The following is a 19,416-nucleotide window of genomic DNA, read 5'->3' on the forward strand; positions in this document are numbered from 1 at the left end:
GGGGACGGAGTATAGTGTATGGGCACCTTAATACTTTAATAAATATACCCCTAGAAAAGCCCAGTAAAATAAGAATTCACTGTTTATACCAATATTTTTTCTGCCTTTTCTACCTTTTGTTGCTGTATATAAAAATTAATAACAGTAAATGTATGAACCAGCCAATGTTTTTTTTTATTATTATTTGTATTGTAGTATGCTATTGTATCTGGCTGGCATTTTTAAAAAAGAATATTCACAAAATGCAGACATGTGTAAAAGAAATGTCCCGCCAATATATTAAATACGCGTGGAAAGTTCCTAGCCGTAACCTTACCACACAGAAACTAAGAAACACAGCAATTAGCATGTGATAAGAAATCATTATTACCACTCAGTAATGGTCAGTCTTGATAAGGCACTTTGGGAGGGAAGACAAGTTTTGCCAGACACTCCTTGTTCAAAATTGAAGCTTAGTTTAAAATAACAGTGGAATACAGTTGAGGCAAAAGTTTTTAAGATACAGAAGGGGGCAACATTAATAAAAATGGGTGACTTTGAGAATAACCATCATTATTCAGAACTTGTGGAAAACGCTGCCCTGGCATGTGGGCATCATGAAAAACAGCAGAAAATTTCCGGTAAGATTAAATAGAGGCTTCTTAATTCTGCTGCATGCATCACGAAAATAATGTGTGCATTTATCTGTCAGTGACGTCTATGCAGTATTGATTGTTCATCAGACATGTTAGAACTTGTATATTAGTTATCTTTGAATAGCTTCCCTACAATTATCTTTGTATTACAGGATTAAGATAATTTTATGTATTACAGGTCGGGTATCCCGTATCCGAATTATTCCAAAAACCGTGTTTTTTGGAATAATTCAATTTTTTTTGTTCCCCCCCCCCCCCCCATCCCTCTTTTAATACTTACCAAGTCATCCGGCATCCATAGCAGGCCTTCAGCATCCTCTCCGGCGTCTCCAGCGGTCCCAGGAGTGCTTTGCGCGAGTGCGCGCGCCGGTGACGTCACCAGCGCGCCTGGGAACTTGCGCAAAGCACTCCTGGGACCGCTGGAGATGCCGGAGACGGTGCTGGTGGCCTGCCGTGGACGCCGGAGGACTCCATGGATGCCGAGGGACCATCGGGGACCCACCAGGGGCAGGTAAGTATGGCTAAAAAAAAATTATTCCAAAAAACTGAATATTCCCTTATTCGGAATGCTCGTGGTCCCGAGCATTTCGGATAAGGGATACTCAACCTGTATTAAGGTTTACCTAAACTAAGTGAAAGTAATTTGTATACGTACTTTCCCTTTTTTATGTAGTTGCAATACCTGATGCTAAGTCCACCTGACTGTAAGTGCTAATTTCACCTCTATATTAAAAGGATTTATTTTACTTCAGCTGTAGTAAAAGGATGGATACATGTGCTATGTTTACATACTGCTGGATGTCCTTATTCTTCTTTAGAAGAAAATACGTAGCCTCACATTTTAACATAAACATATACATGCTTTGTAATACAGTGTATATGCAATCTTTAAATGAATGCAATATTGCATATATTTTTTTCAGTTATTTTTCAGTCCCTGACATCTCTTTCCTTGCCGTCCCTCTCCCTGTCCCTGAATTTTAGCTGAATCGCCATGGCGTAATGTAAATTTTGACTTATTCCTTGTGAATTTTGTCTCAATCCGTGTGAATTTTAGTTTATTCTGTGGCATAATGTGAGTTTTGACTCATTTTGTGTAGATTTTGGCATAATGTGAAGTTTGACTTATTGCATGAGGTATAATGTGAATTATGACTCATTCTGTGTACATTTTGTCTCTGTGGCATAATGTGAATTGTGGCTTATTCTGTGTGGCATAATGTGAGTTGTGGCTCATTCTGTGTGGCATAATGTGAATATTGTCTAATTTATTGTGAAAAAATGTGTAAGGGGCAAGAATAAGGGGTCTACTGTTATGTTTCATAATGTTTATAAGAGGTATATGATGTGGTACATTACACTATCGATATAAATTTATACTTCGACCATTTTATGTATATATATATATATATATATATATATAGAATCACACTCACCCCATCCACAGCAACGGAAAACGGAGCAAAAACGGATCAGCACTCAGTTTCAGGTGAAATAAAGATGAAGTGTATTTACATTACACGTGGTTTTCATCAGGGGTCGATGAAAACCGGGACACCCCAGTTGAAACAGCTGTTGGGACAGCTGTCTGCACTGTTTGTTTAACATGCGTGTAATGTAAATGCACTTCATCTTTATTTCACCTGAAACTGAGTGCTGATCCGTTTTTGCTCCGTTTTCCGTTGCTGTGGATGGGGTGAGTGTGATTCTACATAACCATTTATGGACCTTGCACCGACCTTTCTGCCTACAAGTGAGTGCCGTCTTGCCTATTTCACTATATATATTTATATATATATATATATATATATATATATATATATATATATATAAGAAAACACAAACCTGCACTCTCACTGATAGGAGCCAATTGCTGGGGTGCCATCCAGAAACACCAGTCTATTGCCGATGTCGCAATTACACAGAATAATGGTCCCTAAAAAGGGGAAAATGCCACTCACCAGACATTGCGGAGAAAGTTCAAATTATAGGCGATTTATTTCATAGTTGCCGCTATCGCTGACGTTTCGGTCCGGCATGGACCTTTCTCAAGGCTGGCAATGGTCAAATAACAAGAAAGAGGAGCAAACAATGGGGAACAAGAACACCATGCATGCCATGCATTCCACATGACATCACTTCTGGTTCTGGGTAGGAAGTGATTAGTGCAGAGCCCAAATGTAAATATAATAGCTCACTGTGAATAGACTCAAGCAGTGAGTATGTATGCCAGCCGGTGATGCTGACAGGTGTTATAATGTGCAGGGGGGGGGGGGTTGCAATGGAGTCACGTGGATGTACCATGTGACCGCAGCTGACAGAGGGGTCTGCCTGTATAGTTACCATGGCACTCACTGGTGTAGCAGGTCACCTTGGTAATACACGGCCATACATGGTATAATCATGGGAGTCCTGGCTGAGGGTCTATACATACAGGGACACACAGGGTAGGTAGTAACAAAAGTGGGGAAATACAATTTATTTATTATTTATTTATTAACAGTTTCTTATTTAGCGCATACATATTCCTCAGCACTTTACATAGTATAGTTGAACATCAGTCCGTGTCCCCGTGGAGCTTACAATCTATATTCCCTACAACATGTACACGCGCACACAGACATTCTACGGTTAATTTTTTGAGGGGGAGCCAATTAGCCTACTAGTATATTTTTTGGATTGTGGGAGGAAACCGGAGTACCCAGAGGAAACCCACACAAGTACAGGGAGAATATACAAACTCCGCACAGTTAGAGTCATGGTGGAAATCGAACCCATGACCTCAGTGCTGTGAGGCAGTAATACTAACGATTACACCATCCGTACTGCCCCTACAATGAGGTACATTGAGTGGCATGCTCATGTAGAGTTAAAACATCTATATATACTCACATGTAATGTGCTATTGGAAGTACTATAAGCCTGTTACAGGTTGGATCTAATAGAGAAAAATTGTTCTGCCACTATATTGAGCATAATAGTGCCACACAGGGCTTAAATACCCCTACAGCTGATAGTTTCACGTTAATGAGAAATACTGGATTCTATAGAAGTTATAAGGTAGAGCATATTAACAAACTATAATGAAAAACATAAAGGAATGAAAAGACAAGAAAAAATAAAAAAGTTAAAACTGGAAAAGTGAAAAAAAAAATGCAACTAACGCTATTGTCTTAGAATGGATAAACAGAACATTTTTTGAAAAATTTAGAAAAGTGTAGTAAATTAAAAAAATTGAATAAATCGCAAAACGTGAAGATTCAAACTATATATTCGTAGCGCTAAAGGATCATGTGGTGTTATAACGGAAGGGTGAGTGGGACCTAATAACGTGGATTCAATTGTGGCGATATAATGTTACTGATTTATTTGTGCACTATATAGAGTGTTCTACAAAATTGAATGTGCTTAGAACTATGACGATATACAGTGAAGCTAGAGACTATGAAGTGTGAAAAAATCATGAAAAATTATTTATTAAATAATTAGATCAGTCCATCACTGTCCATGATTTAGATGTTTTTCATCCTTGGGTGTGGGAACGAGGGGCCGGTCAGCATGCTCCTGCATGTGGTGCGACAAAAACAGCCTGGTTTTCTTTCATGAAACCATGTCGTGTTCTTAGGAGTTTCTGGGCAACTTGTAGGTCTCAAGAGTAGTTGTTTCAGATTTGGAGCCCTTCTATATGCCATCATGGGGGACCATTCACCCTAGATTTAGAAGTGGATAGGTCTTGATTATGGAACATTGATGCCGGACTACTTTCTGTGTTCTACTCGACATGTTGTCATAGGTGGTTGTGTATACCATACAGTTTGCTTTAGTGGGTTTAGTGGGTCTCTGCATTGGTGTGTTTGTGTCTAGTTTTTGCTAGACATTTGGTGATGATCTTCCTCGAGTATCCTCGTTCCAGAAATATGCTAGACCTTTCTTGCAGTTGGTGTTCCATGATGGTAGAATCTGAGTTATTCCTTATTACTCTCATGAACTTGGAGATTGAAAGATTTTTTTTTTTTTTTTCCATCAATAAATTTTTATTGTGACAGATTTTTAATATGGGGAACAGAAAAGAAAAAGGGGACATTTGGGGGGGGGGGAGGGAAGGGGGGAGTCGGGTAACAAGCATATTCATTATACAGTGTGTTTCGCTACGCAGAGCGAATAATATATGTAAAGCCTAAATATTACATAAACAAAAACAAACAAGCAGACAAAAATATCTTCTGGTAACATTATCAAATGAGAACAGAGCATTTAGCAAACTAGTCTCAAATCCCCGGTCATATCATTTTCCTGTAGGGGGAATATTAACTGGTAGGGTGAATTAGCCAGGCATATTAGGTTATTCTGAGCTCTCTGGGGTTTCATTTAGGTTAAGCTGACATGGATCCGCTGGGTGGGGAGGGGAGAAATGTGCAGCACCTTCACCTTCTGCTATGTATGTGTGCCACGGGAGCCAACGCATATGGGGGGAGGTGGGTGAGGGGGCAAGTGGGACGAAGTTAGTTTCCATAAGGAAATGATGATTCGTCTTCATAACTACCTGGAGAAGGGGTGGAGGGGAGGGTTGTTTCCAGTTTTGGGCCAGGTTGGCTCGGGCAGCTATAAGGATGTGACCTAGGACATATCTATCCCTAGGGGGGACAGTCTGTGGGTAAACGTGGAACAAAGCGAGGGATGGGTCCGGAGTTAATGTCATCTTCAACACTGTAGAGATCAAGCTAAAGACCTCAGACCAATACTGATGGATTACTGGGCAGGCCCAGAAAATGTGGTAAATGTTGCCTATGCATCCGCATAACCTCCAACATTGGTTAGAGCAGGATGGCCAGAAGGTGTGCAGACGATCTGGGGTTAGATATAATCTATTAATCAGTTTGATGTGCATTTCCGTATGATTTAAGCATCGGGACATTGCATAGGAAGTGTGAAAGATTTGGCGCCATTGCAGGGGAGAGAAGGTCACGCCTAGGTCTGATTCCCATTTCTCGTGGGGGGATGTTTTGGAGAAACCAGAGGGGGTTACCAAGGTTTTATACCAAAAGGAGATGTCGCCTTTAGTTCCTGTCGCGAAAGGTCTGGACAGAAGTGTCTGAGATGTAGCATCTGGGGGGGTATAGGAAGGAAAGAGGGCCTTCCACCAATGTGCTACTTGTAGGTAGTGGTGGTGTTCGGAGGGGGGAATGGAATATTGGCGTTGTAGGGTGGAGAATGGTAACAAGGAATGGGATTCTAACAAGTCTCCTAGGGTGTTGATGCCCAGGGTTTTCCATGAATTTAAATTGAGGTTTGGGATTAATTTTGCTACTGTTGTAATGGAAATGGTGGATGTGACGTTCGCCGAGCCAGATAGATTGACTAGTAGTCCATCCCATGCTCGCAGAGAGGCTTTGGTGGATGGGAGTAGTGGTAGATGGATAGGTCTGGCTTGTTTTGGAATTCTGATTAGATCTGCAAGAGGGATTTGAGGGGTCTTGGCTTGTTCAATGGACACCCATCCTGTAGCGGAAGCGGTGTCCGTGTAACATTTAAGCGGGGCTAGGAGGCACGCTGTATGGTAACTGGCTAGGTCGGGAAGGTCCAGGCCGCCAAATGCCCTAGGTAAGGACATTTTGGAGCGGGCAATTGCTGGGGGTTTTGTCGACCACAAGTACTTTAACAGAATGGATGTGCCAAGTCGTAAGAATTTTTTAGGGATTGTGTATGGTATAGTGCGAAACAAGTACATTAGTTTAGGGAGTAGTGTCATTTTAAAAGCAGCCATTCGTCCCATCCAGGAAATATCGTAGGATACCCAGGATTTAGTTAAGGTAGACAATGTTTCAAGGAGGGGGGTGAGGTTGACATTAAAAACATTGGAGGTATTCGAAGGGATGTGAATGCCCAGATACTTTATCGCTTCAGTTTGCCAATTGTATTTGTAGAGTGATTTTAAATGGGGTAGGTGTCTTGAGAGATTAATCGGGAGAGCGTCTGTCTTAGTAGTATTTAGCTTATAGTATGATGCTGCGCTATAGGAGTCTAAGATCGTGTGGAGGTATGGGAGAGTTCTAACAGGGTTGGTCACGAAGAGCAGAACATCGTCGGCGAAAAGACTTAACTTATGACAATGTGGGCCTATCTGCAGACCGGGGAAATTGTGGTCATTGCGTGAAGTGGTGGCTAGGGGTTCTATTGAAAGCGCAAAAATCAAGGGGGAAAGGGGGCAACCCTGTCTGGTACCATTCGTGATATTAAAGGGATCCGACAAGAATCCGTTGCTGAGCACCCGGGCCGTGGGATAACTATAGAGCGTCAGGATCGAATTGAGAATTCGGTCTCTGAAGCCAAAGCGTGTGAGCACTTCTTGCATATATTTCCAATTCAGCCTATCGAAAGCTTTTTCAGCATCAAGGGATAGGAGAAGGAGATCTTGCTTTTCAGTGAGAGAGTCGATCAGGTTGAATACTCTCCTTGTATTGTCAGAGGCCTGTCTTCCCGGGACAAAGCCTGTCTGGTCCGGGTGCACCAGCAACGGTAGATACTGATTAATGCGGAGGGCCATTAGTTTGGCAAATAGTTTAATATCACAATTTAACAGTGCTATAGGGCGATAATTTTGGCAGAGAGCCGGGTCCTTCCCTGGTTTGGGGATGGTCACTATGCGGGCTTCTAGCAGTTCCTTTGGGGAAGAGCCTAGGGAGGATAGTTCATTAAAGAGGTTCGTTAAAAGTGGAGTTAGCGGGTCTTTGAATGTAATATAGAAGTCAGTTGTGAAGCCGTCTGGGCCTGGCGTTTTGTTGCGGGGGAGGGATCTTATGGCAGAATGGATCTCCGATTCAGACCATGGGGCGTTGAGGGCTTCTAGTTGTTCCGGCTTTAAGGATGGGAGCTGTATATTGTCTAGGAAGGAAGATATTGTAATGTTGGTGGGTTGTGGCGTGGAGGTATTGGAGGAGAGATTATAGAGCTGAGAGTAGTACTTAGCAAATTGGTTAGCGATGTCCTTGGGGTTTAAGAGTTTCTCTTTGGTAGGGGTAATGATATGTCTGATTCTGTTTTTGGCTTGTTGAGCTCGCAGTTTGCGGGCAAGCATTCTGCCCGATCTATTACTAGACAGGTAATATTTATGGCGCATTCTGTTCAGGGCTAGTTGTGTACGAGCTAAGAGGATTTTTGGGATTTGGTTACGGATGTTTGATATTTCCAATTTCAAGGCTCTAGATGGGGCTGTTTTATTTTGGGTTTCTAGCTTCGATAGTTTGGTCTCTAAATCTTTTTGGGCCTTAATGGAACTGCGTTTGAGATATGAGCCCGCCTGTATAGCTGCTCCTCTCGTAACTGCCTTAAGGGCACACCAATGGTTGGTGATAGACGTTTCCTGTGGGGAATTGTTAGAGAGATAGGAATTGATAGCATTTAAAATTGTTGCTTTGGCCGTAGGGTCTTTTAACAGGTGGGGGAAAAGACGCCAAGGCCTCGGGGGAGAGGTTGATGGGTTGGGGCACCACTTCCATGTGGCGGGAGCATGGTCAGACCATGTGATCGGGAGGATATCAACATCTATGGTGTGCTGTAAGGACCATTTATCGCAGAGGATATAATCTATTCTGGAATAGGAGTTATGTACTGAAGAGTGAAATGTGTAGTCGCGGCCAGTCGGGTTTTTTGTCCTCCAAATGTCGTATAAATCAAACTCTATTAGAAGGTTGCGAAAAACTAGGGATGGGCCAGACGTCTGGGAGGGACGGGATGTGGTTTGTTGGGATTTGTCTAACCTGGGATCTAGAACTAAGTTGAAATCTCCTAAAAGTATCAGGGAGCCTCTGTATGATTTCCGGATAAGAAGAAATAGTTTACGTAAGAATGGGATTTGGTTGGTGTTTGGTGCATACAGGGATACTATGGTAGTGGGTTTGTCCTCTAACAGACCTGTCAGTATCAGGAATCTACCGTTTTTGTCAGAGTTTTGGGATTGTAGTACAAAGGAGGTGTGCTTATTGAACAGAATGGCGACTCCGTTACGTTTGAACGGGCCACTTGCATAATAACCGGTTGGGTAGTTCACATCTTTGAACAACGGGGGGTTAGTGGAGTTGAAATGGGTCTCCTGTACCGCAACCACATCTGCTCTCTGCTTATGAAAATAGGAGAGAGCTAGTCTTCTTTTATTAGGGGAGTTTAACCCCTTAACATTTAAAGATAGAAATTTAGGCATTGTGAAGTTGGGAGATATTATGGCATAGCATTGCTGCTGTTATTTTTGCCGTCACCCTAGAGGAGAGGTCGGCTGGGGAGAGGGGACAAGGGGGGAAGGGAGGTACAGGTGGAGAAGGGTAAGCATAGGGAGAGGAAAAACAAAAGGGTCCGGTATATTGGACCCGCATGACTACTGCAGGGGAGAAAGGGTCATGCAGTAGTATGAGAGAGGTTGGGGGGTGGCAAGGCTCGTAGAACGTAAGCCGCCACTCACTATTAACTCACAAAAACTATCCTATTATAGGGAAAGTCTAGTAACTTGAAAGATTATTTTTTTAATGCTGGTGGGTGGGTGCTGGCTAGTAGCAGTGTGTTGCGGTCTGTTTCTTTACGGAACAGCTGGCTGCAAATGGATCCTTCACTTATAGTGACCGTGATGTTCTTGGTGGGTCAACTTAATGGGGTTCACCATGTCGTTCAGAGTGGATACAATGTCATTGAAAGAGTCAAATGTGCCATTCCACAGAATAAAGATATTGTCTATGAACTGCTTGTAAAACATGAGATGTCCAAAGTGTGGGTAGATAAAGGTGTTTTCAGATCTGGTCATGTAGATATTGGCATATGCCGGTGCCAGGTTGGAACCCATGGCAGTGCCAGAGTTTTGAACAAAGAAGGTATCCACATATGTAAAGTGGTTGCATTTAAGTACAAGTTCAGCTAGCTTGAGAAGGAACCCAATGGGTGGTCCATCCTCGTGAGGTATTACAGTATATAGTGAGCTCACAATCATGGTCGCTAACGCTAACAGGATGTTGTCCATTTCCACTTCAATGGCATGAAGTTTAGGCAAAAAGTCTGTGGTGTCTCTAATATAGCTCTATGGAAAATTGGTTGTAGAAAACCTTCGAGGTAGATTGCCAGAGGTTGCAAGAGGGAATTACGGGCTGATATTATAGGCCTCCCTGGTGGGTGAGATAGGCTTTTCTGTATCTTGGGGAGTGTGTAGATGATGGGGCATACTGGGTGTGACACAGTATTCAAAGGTGTTTTTATCCAGCCACCCCTGGAGCTGGCCTACATTTAATACTGAGTCAACTTGGTTTTTGAAGGTTGGGATGGGGTTTGAAGTCAGTTTAGTGTAGGTGGTAGTATAATTCAGTTGTCTGAAGATTTCGGTGTTGTAGTCAACCCAATCTTGCACCACCACTGCTCCCCCTTTTTCAGCTGGCCTAATTACAATTGCTGTGTTTTGTTTGAGACTATGCAGTGCTTCTCTTTATGGTCGCGTCAGGTTATAAAACCATTTGGTGGAGTGTTTAGGGGATATCTCTTGGTCTATAAGATGTATATAAGTCTTACTGCTTGGGTTAGAGGAGGTGGGATCGAACTGAGAGGGTTTCTTGAGAAATGGAGTAGGTAACTCCTGGTCAAGTGGAAAATGTTCCATCAAGCACAATTTTCTGCCAAATTTGTAGAGATCACTCCTGGCATTGAATGTGTTGTGTGGTTGGATTGGTATAAAAGACAAACCCTTTGATAAGAGATTGAACATGGCTGGGGTCAACTAAATTTAGATAAGTTGAATACTAGGTTGGGTCCTTCCTCCTTGAGTACACGTGGCTTAAATCCCCCCTTCCTGGGGTGTGGACAATGTGCTCTTGTGACAGGGGTTTTCTGGGGCTGTATCGCTCTGCCCTAAAAAAGGCCTTCTAGGAGGGTGAGTGTCAGAGAAATCTGTATCTGACACAGAGGCAGAGGAGCCTGTCTCACAGTTGAATTGAGGTTGGCGTGTTTCCCTTCTCTTCCTGGAAGGCCTTTGTCCTCTGTACTGATCTGAATTGACCAACAGCCACTGTGTGGTTGCTGTAGTCAGCAGCGACTATGGTCAGTTTGTTACACTTAAAATAGGGCAGTTCACTTTTGTACAGGTCAATCTGGGCACATAGTTTTTCAATTAGATTGGAAGTTTTTTCCAATCTAATTGTTGCTAGGTTAGTGATGTTTGTAGATCTCAGTATTAATCCATTTAAGCTCTGCCCCCACCTCCTCTATTACCAGGAGTAGATCCTGGGAGCATTTGTTAAATACCCCTCACCAGCGACTACAGTATACAGGGTTTGATCTCCCAATGTTTGGGATATAATTGATCCTAAAACCTCTGGGGATCTGTTTTTTTTATGGTATTCAGACAAGAATTGACTATTTAATTACCGTTTCTTATATAGCGCAGCATATTCCGTTGCGCTTTACAATTGGAAACAACAGTGATTAAACAAACTGGGTAGAAACAAACCAACATAGAGGTAGTTACTACCTACTCGCAAGTTACAATCTATAGGACCATGTATATACTTTAGCACTACAAATATATAGTTTCACTCTTCACGTTTTGCGATTTATTAAATTAAATTTTTTCATTTTTTCCATTTTTAAATAACTCCTATAGAATCCAGTTGTTATTTCTCATTAACGTGAAACTATCAGCTATAGAGGAATCAATCCCTGTGTGGCACTAATATGCCCAATATAGTGACAGAACAATTTTTTCTATTAGATCCAACATGTAACAGGCTTATAGTGCTCCCAATAGCACATTACATGTGTGTGTGTGTATATATATATATATATATATATATATGTTTTCACTATACATGAGCATGCCACTCAATGTTACCACCTACCCTGTGTGTCACACCCGCCTCTGTATGTACAGACCCTCATCCAGGATTCCCGTGATTAAACCATAAGTATGGCCACGAGTGTATTACCATGGCGACCTGCTGCGTCCAGCGATCACCATGGTAACTATACTGACAGACCCCTCGGTCAGCTGCGGTCATGTCGTGTAAGCCCCTTCATCAGCTCCAACCTACAGCAAACAAACACTGTACATGTACATCCAAGTTACTTCCAAGGTTTAGAGGCTGTTCGGATATTTATCTGGGACCATTTAGATCCTACGCTGCTCGAGCATGAATTGTTTATACAACTGTTAGCGTTAACTTTAAAGCATATTTTTTTCTTATTTGATAGGACCTATTACCTTCAGCTTAGATGGTGTGCCATGGGATCATTCATGGCCCCCTCTTTCGCTTATATTTTCATGTTCGAGCAGGAGGATCGTATGTTCCTGGATAGACCTGAGATCAATAGCCATCTATCGCTGTACACTCGCTACATTGATGATATTTTCATCTTGTGGACAGGTGGACTACCTTTGCGGACAGAACTCATTGCAGAGATTAATTCTGAAGACTCCACCATCAAATATACTGCATCTCTGAGTCCTACCAGTGCTCATTTTCTTGATGTTGCAATCAAGATTAAGAATGGGAAGATTTTCTTGATTGCCTTTAAATATGATCTTCCATTGTCTCAAATAATGCGTGTCTCCAGAATTATGAGCAACACTACTTGTATTGAGTCTCGTCTCAATAACTTGATTGAGAAATTTGCACACCAGGGTTACAGCCGCAGTTTATTTGAGAACAAATAAAAGATGTTCTTGATATGCCTAGGGCCCAGTTGTTTACTCCCAAGGTACGGAATCCAGCCAAAGTTTTACCTTGGTCCAGTGTTTTTTTCAGTAAGCAGTCTGGTGATCCGCCATGCAACTAATGCATCATGGCCTATCATTAATTATGATCCAGAGTTGCCAGGACTAAGCTCTCTTAGACTTTTGGCTGCTTTCAAAAGGGGTGCAAATCTCAGGAATCATCTTGTGAAAATAGACATCACTGGAGTGGGCATCCCTAAACCTGTAAATGCTTATTTTAAAACTCTAGGCTACTATAGAAGTTTCAACTGTGGCAATATGCAAACATATGAGTGTCTGCAAGCAGTTGAAAAATCCCCACTCAGAGAAGATGTTTGATATTAGGATTGTTTTCACCTGCAAAACTTCCCATGTGGTATACGCGATTGTCTGCCCGTGTGGATTATACTACATCGGGCAGGCAACGCATCCCTTTCATGACAGAATAGCATTGCACCTCTACGGGCAGACATGTTGACCCACCGGTGCCGTGCCATTTCAAAATGATGGGCCATCCTATCTGCTCACTTAAATGTTTCATGATTGACCATGTAAAAGAATCTATGCGTGGTGGAGATAGGGCCAAGAAGTTATTGTTACTGGAATCCAAGTGGATCTTTAAACTTGGGATGATCTGACCAGTTAAACTGGAATAGTCTAATGTGAGTAGTCATATTTTTGCTGCTCAGTATGTTGCATATAAATCTTTCATATATGTAATTTCATGTTTTATATGTTACCTTCATTTTCTGCATACTTTTAATAGTTGTTTTGTTATAATTTTGTGTCCTTAGTGTAAAGTAGCCCAGACTGTGCAGTGTTGTGGTGCATTTGCAGGCTATTTTGGCGATGACCGGGGAGGGGCATTGTGTCATCTTGTCTCCCCTGTCAGGAGCCCAATGTGCCCATGAGACACATCACTGTACTATGGGGGTTATTTTGGTTCACTCTTTCTGACAAATTCCTTCTTAGATGGACAAAACCATGGCCCTTATTCTGATCGGTGCGGATATATCCGCGTGCGTTCGGCCCGCGTTTTGTTTTGGTTCTGCGCATGTGCAGAGGCGGCTCTGCGCATGTGCGAGCGGGGCGTTACGGCCAAATCCCGCATGATATGTGAACACTCCGAACAGGGGGTGGAGAAGGGCGTGAAGGGCTATTTGGGCTCATTACCATATGCATACGCCCCGCGTTTCATGGGAGTTCCCATGAAAACGCTGGGCGTACGTATGGTAATGCGGCCGTGACGCACGTGTAGGGGGCGGACATATGACATCGCCAGATGTCAGCTGCCCGCCCAGATCCCTGCTTTTGCACGGAAAAATGTCCGTGTGGTCTGAGGTTGCGGGTGTTGGTGGAGCACACGGTCCTGCATTCGATGGTCTGCGACCATCGAATGATGGGGGAGGTTCCCTTAGATGGAGGAGGCGTATTACGTGAAAAATACATGTGCGGTCCGTTCGGGCAGCTTCTTACCGCATACGGACGAGTTGGCGATCCGTATGGAAGGCTGGGTTTCGCACGCACGGTCCTGGCCGCATAATCGGCTCCGGCCGCACCGATCAGAATAAGGGCCCATGTGCACTGCAGGTGGGGCAGATGTAACATGTGCAGAGAGAATTAGATTTGGGTGGGGTTTTACTTCAAAGTGAGATCTATATTGCAGTGCAAAAATAAAACAGTCTGTATTTTCTCTGCACAGAAACAAAATAACTCACCTAAATCTAATTCTCTCTGCACCTTTTATATCTGCCCCCCTGCAGTGCACATGGTTTTGTCCATCTAAGAAGAAATTTGGATGGATGTATTTACTATGTTTAATGTAGTTATGTCCTGGCCCCGGGGCTGCTGCATATTCACATTAATAAGCGGCTATGGGGTCTGTTTAGCCGCACTTCCTGGGTTTTGACATGCATACAGCTGGTTGATTGGCAACGCTGTCTGGGTGTCTAGTGGGCGATGACAGCTTCTGGAGGCGGGGGTGGGGCATGCGGCGGGACCTAGGAGTCAGGCAGTATATATGTATGTACATGTACAGTGTTTGTTTGCTCTAGGTTGGAGCTGACGAAGGGGCTCATACCCTAAAATGTTCTCCTGATCGTTTGAATACCCATTTATGTATATATTCAACTTTTGAGTACTGTTTTTCCCTTTCTGGGATTGGGTGTATATATAGAACATACAGCGGCACTCCACAAATTGAAGGTGTCAAAACATTTACTCTCCAACGTTTCGGGTTGGAATCAAGGTGTACAGTGCAAAAGGTGAAACACAAAAAACATTTAAATACCTATACCTACAGAAAATGTGCATACACACAGGTCCATGGCGTGAGGAGGATGTGTGGCGTTCACCCGAACTTCTGGTCAGAGTGGAAGAGTTTGACTCTCACCTCATTCACCCTGCTTTGTTGATGGGTTATCATGGTATTAACCATGTTTACACTTGCGTATAAAACACCTTGCCGCTCCGTGCATCGGAACTGCCTGTAGACACAAACATAACATATACATATAAAATGACAGTGAAAACAATATATAAAATGCATTCTTAGTGATATAGGCGTGAGAAAAAGACTCCAACTATCTAAATATATAACAGTGATTTAAGATGCCGGTTATATATATATCGGCAATAGTGATTGCGGATAGTGTTAGCACAATTGTGACGTATTTACTCATAAGGAATGTCCGCAACTATAACGCTGTACATCTCTATCAAAGCCTGCAAAATGATCTATTGTAATATTAATTTAGCATATCAGTGCCTAGAAGGTAATAATGTATTCTGGTAGGAAGAATAATAAAAAATACAAAATAAAACTAGAGGTGTCTCAGTATAACAGCTAGCAAGAAAAGGGTAACTTATTATACTATTAGTAATCCTGCTATTATAATGCAGTATTTCAGTCGCTTGCGACCTAAAAAAGGCAAAAATTCATGCAGAATGTCCATAGAAGAATCTTTTTTAAGACCCCTACAGGTGGAAATGATTCTAACAGTAACTAAAGATGTTCATGGTTAACTTTTCATTGAAGCCATGGGGATTACAGGTGTTCAATGTATATATTCATTTGGCTTCCTTTTTGAGGAGGTTTCCTTCCCGGTTGCCTCCTCATAAAGATGGTGGAATACAGTCAATTGCCATATGTCTGAAATCGTATAATTTATGTTCCATCTCCACAAAGTGTCTTGTGGAGATGGAACATTCTAGATGGCGCATTCTTGATGGCTGACCTGTGGAGTGCCATTCATTCCCGCATTGTACTGGTGGTATTTCCAATGTACATCAATTGGCAGGGACACGTGGCCAAATAGACTATGAATGTAGAGGTGCAATTTAATATATATCTGATCTTATATGTTTTATCGTTGGCTGAATTTTGGAATGAGCTACCTGTGATGAAATGGTAACAGGTGGTACACTTACCATTTCATCACAGGTAGATCATTCCAAAATTCACTCTTGCAGTGATTCAATAGTTTTGCTCAAAAAATGTGTTTGAGGCTTAGATCTTCCAAAGTATGCACCACAATTTTTTAAATATATTTTTTCCTCTTTTAAATACCGCCATGGGTTTCACATCCTTAAAGACCTTTAAGGCCTGATTTGTAGCTAATATGGGTCATAGTGCCAAGCGTAGTCTTTTCGGTTGGTATTATGGGCCAAGCGTATTCTTGTCAATCGGTTTTACATATGTGGTTGTATGAATTCAAAACCGACCAACAAGAATACGCTATTAAGAGCCAATAATTTCCATCCAGCAGCTCTTACAACAATTAGTGACCATTTTGGTAATTTTGATAATGGTATTAAATTATCAAAATGTTAGAACACATTGCTGGTGACATTTGCTGTTTAGGAGCTCTCACCAAATTTCCTATTCAGGCAATATTCCTGTTTGGGACATTGTTTATATTTTTTCATCGTCCAAGTTGTATGTGACGTTAACACATACCTCTAGGCACTGAACTTTCTGCCGAGATAGTAGCCGTTTATTGTTTAAAACCTTTATGACATTGATCACCTTGTGGCAGCTGCCACCCATACCCTCTAAAAAGCCTAAAAATCATATGAGACATGTCATTTCATTGTCGCTTAACCCCTGATAAAGTCTGTATAAGATGAAACGCGAAGGGTTGGACTCATTGTGTATCGTCTTGAACCAACAGATGTGGATCATGAAATTTTAATAATTTTTAATAAAAAACATAAGTTTTATGTTTATTAATTGTGTGCATTTCTCCATACCTGTGCAAACCTATGATGAAAACCTACAAGGTGGTGGACTGTACTAGCGCTCTCTATTTACTCCATTATTTATATATATATATATATATATATATATATATATATATATATATAGAGAGAGAGAGAGAGAGAGAGAGATAAGATCTAGTGTGCGCTTAGTGTCGTCCACCACCTTATTAGACAATTTAAGGGTAGACAAAAAAAATTAAAATCATATAAAATGTATTAGTCAATCGGCCAGGGTTTCCATAATCTAGTTCTTCCAAGATACAATGGTACCCGAAGCGTTTCATCATAAATGACTTCATCAGGGGTTATATTATCTAAACCATTGGAGATGGGTTTAGAATTTGAAAGTAGTGTGTCCACGTACTTAAGTTCTTTATGTATATGGAAAAACACTTTTTCCAACAGGATAAATAGATCTCAAGTGGGATCTAAAGATAAAGATTTTTGCCAATGAGTACTGGGTGACAACCTGAATCAATGATTAGACTCCTATGTCTCCAGTGTCTGATTGCCTGGAGACATAGGAGTCTAATCATTGATTCAGGTTGTCACCCAGTATTCATTGGCAAAAATCTTTATCTTTATATCCCACTTGAGATCTATTTATCCTGTTGGAAAAAAGTGTTTTTCCATATACATAAAGAACTTAAGTGGACACACTACTTTTTAAATTCTAAACCCATCTCCGAAGGTTTAGATCAAACGGTGGCCCTCCAGATGTTGTGAAACTACAAATCCCAGCATGCCTTGCCACAGATTTGCTATAAGGGAGTGTTAAAACTGTGGCAAGGCATGCTGGGATTTGTAGTTTCACAACATTTGGAGGGCCAGAGTTTGAAGACCCATGGTTTATGTGGACTCATATATTAACCATGAGGATTATGGAACTGTTATATAATTTACAACTGTTATAAAAATCAATATTAAATAAAACAGCCAATTTGATCCCAGCGATAATTTTGCTAATTATTGGGTAACAAATCCTGTATTAACAGGCACAGGCTGCATTATATAAGTTGATTTAATTAAGTGGAGAAGCCCAATAAATAAATACTTTGAGTACTGACGGCACCTGACCCGGCGGATAAGCTGCTGAGACATGGGCATGGGGTATATGCAGGTCAGAGAACTAATATAAAAAGGGCACATCTCCTGATACTAACAGGATACATACAAGGGTCTCCCCTAATACCTTTTAGCGCAGATAATTATTGAACCTTCATCCAGTCTGTCTGGAAATATATAACAACATGATGATGGGACATCTTAGCGCAGCTTGCAGAGGGATACTTACACTGTGATGTATTGAAAGACATTCATATAATAAGAGCAATTCCAAGCATATAAGAATTGCAACAGTGTAAGCCTCTTCCATAACTACTAAACACTATAAATCCCTGTGGTAACATAACTGCTAGCAAATTGTAACATACTAGCAGCAGAAAGTTACAACTTATAATAAAGGCAAATTGAAGCCAAGTATTATGAAATAAGCTGACACACACACGTTCATCCTTTTCTTCTCATTTTAATTTATTGTACACATCTTTTTCATTCTTTATCACACTTATCATCTTTTAAATATTTCACTTTGAGACAAGGTTATATAGTCTACTTTTGATAAGAGACTTTTTATATTCAATAAAAATAAAAGTTAAATTTTATGAAAATAATTGATTCTCAGTGTACTCTGTAAGATACTTTTTTTTCTTCATGGGTGTTTAGGTCTGACTTTAAGTAGTGGGTAGCACCCCCCAGACTAACCTTAGGGAAGATTTGATCTCCCTAATTTTTTTGAAAATAACTGGGGGAGGAGAATCTTAATGACAAAAGGTACTGGTGCGGGAATTTCTCTTTCTTTGTGTCCATTAGATGCAATTTGCCTTACCTGTCTTTCTATGAATACCCAATAAACTTACCCCACCTTGCTACATCTTAGTTAAAGGTGTTGCAAATTTGTTCGCATTACACTGAAGCCAAAAAATATATGCCAAAAATGATTGCATTCTGCATAGCCGTAGACTTCAGTTAATCTACTGTGCAAGTACTGTAAGTAATGTTCTCATGCACTTTTTTTTATCATTTTATTGAGCTGTGCTTTTCTTCCTTATAAAACAGACAAAACAGTCTGTTTTACTTACTCTGCCATACATCTCTACAGGATCCATGTATCAAGCTGTGATATGCACTTTACCCATTTTTATAGTACTTATTACCACTTTTCACCACATTTGTCAAGAGGCATACCATGGAGAAAGCTGTCCTTGTGTCTTTTATTGCTGTTATGTCTGTTATTTTTTGCTAATTCCACTGCAATGCCCTTCCCTTGTGTCATGGGTGGATTGGGAATTTAAAGTGGCCCTAGCAAAATTTCCTAAATGTGCCCCCTTACACAGTGCCAGCCTGGATATGCACTAGTGGGGGGTTAGGGGTAGGGACTATAGTTAGCAGAATAACAATTACCGGAATGCTAGAGGTTCACAGGTGTGACTCAGATGTGGTGGTTACTTAACTGGCAGGACCAAAAAGCCATTGCAGGAATGTTGACATGCTATTAGTGTCTACACGACACAGAATGCTTTCAGCATTATAAATGTGGACATACTGTATCATTACACCCAACAAATCCGGCTGTTGTATTTCTGATAAGAAACTTGACAACATGCTACAGTATGAATTTGTTTGTTAGACTGTATGCAGTATCCAAGAAGATAGAGATAGGAACACCAGTTACTGCATGAAACAACTCTGCAGATAAGCTTTAGTACAGTTTACACTGAGTATAAAGGAACATTTCAGCAAATA

General features: G+C 41.3%; 1 protein-coding gene across 1 annotated transcript in view; it reads left to right on the plus strand.

Moving 5' to 3' along the window:
- Window positions 1-396: 396 nt before the first annotated feature.
- LOC146072386 (uncharacterized) overlaps window positions 397-19,416 on the plus strand; it is a 30,865-nt gene continuing 11,845 nt past the window's right edge. The window contains exon 1 of the mRNA XM_083179647.1: window positions 397-620. Coding sequence (XP_083035773.1) covers window positions 527-620 — 94 coding nt within the window. The 5' untranslated portion in view covers window positions 397-526. The remainder of the gene's footprint in view (window positions 621-19,416) is intronic.

The sequence above is a fragment of the Crinia signifera genome, chromosome 1 (assembly GCF_055691185.1).
Source record: "Crinia signifera chromosome 1, ASM5569118v1, whole genome shotgun sequence".
Lineage (NCBI taxonomy): Eukaryota > Metazoa > Chordata > Amphibia > Anura > Myobatrachidae > Crinia > Crinia signifera.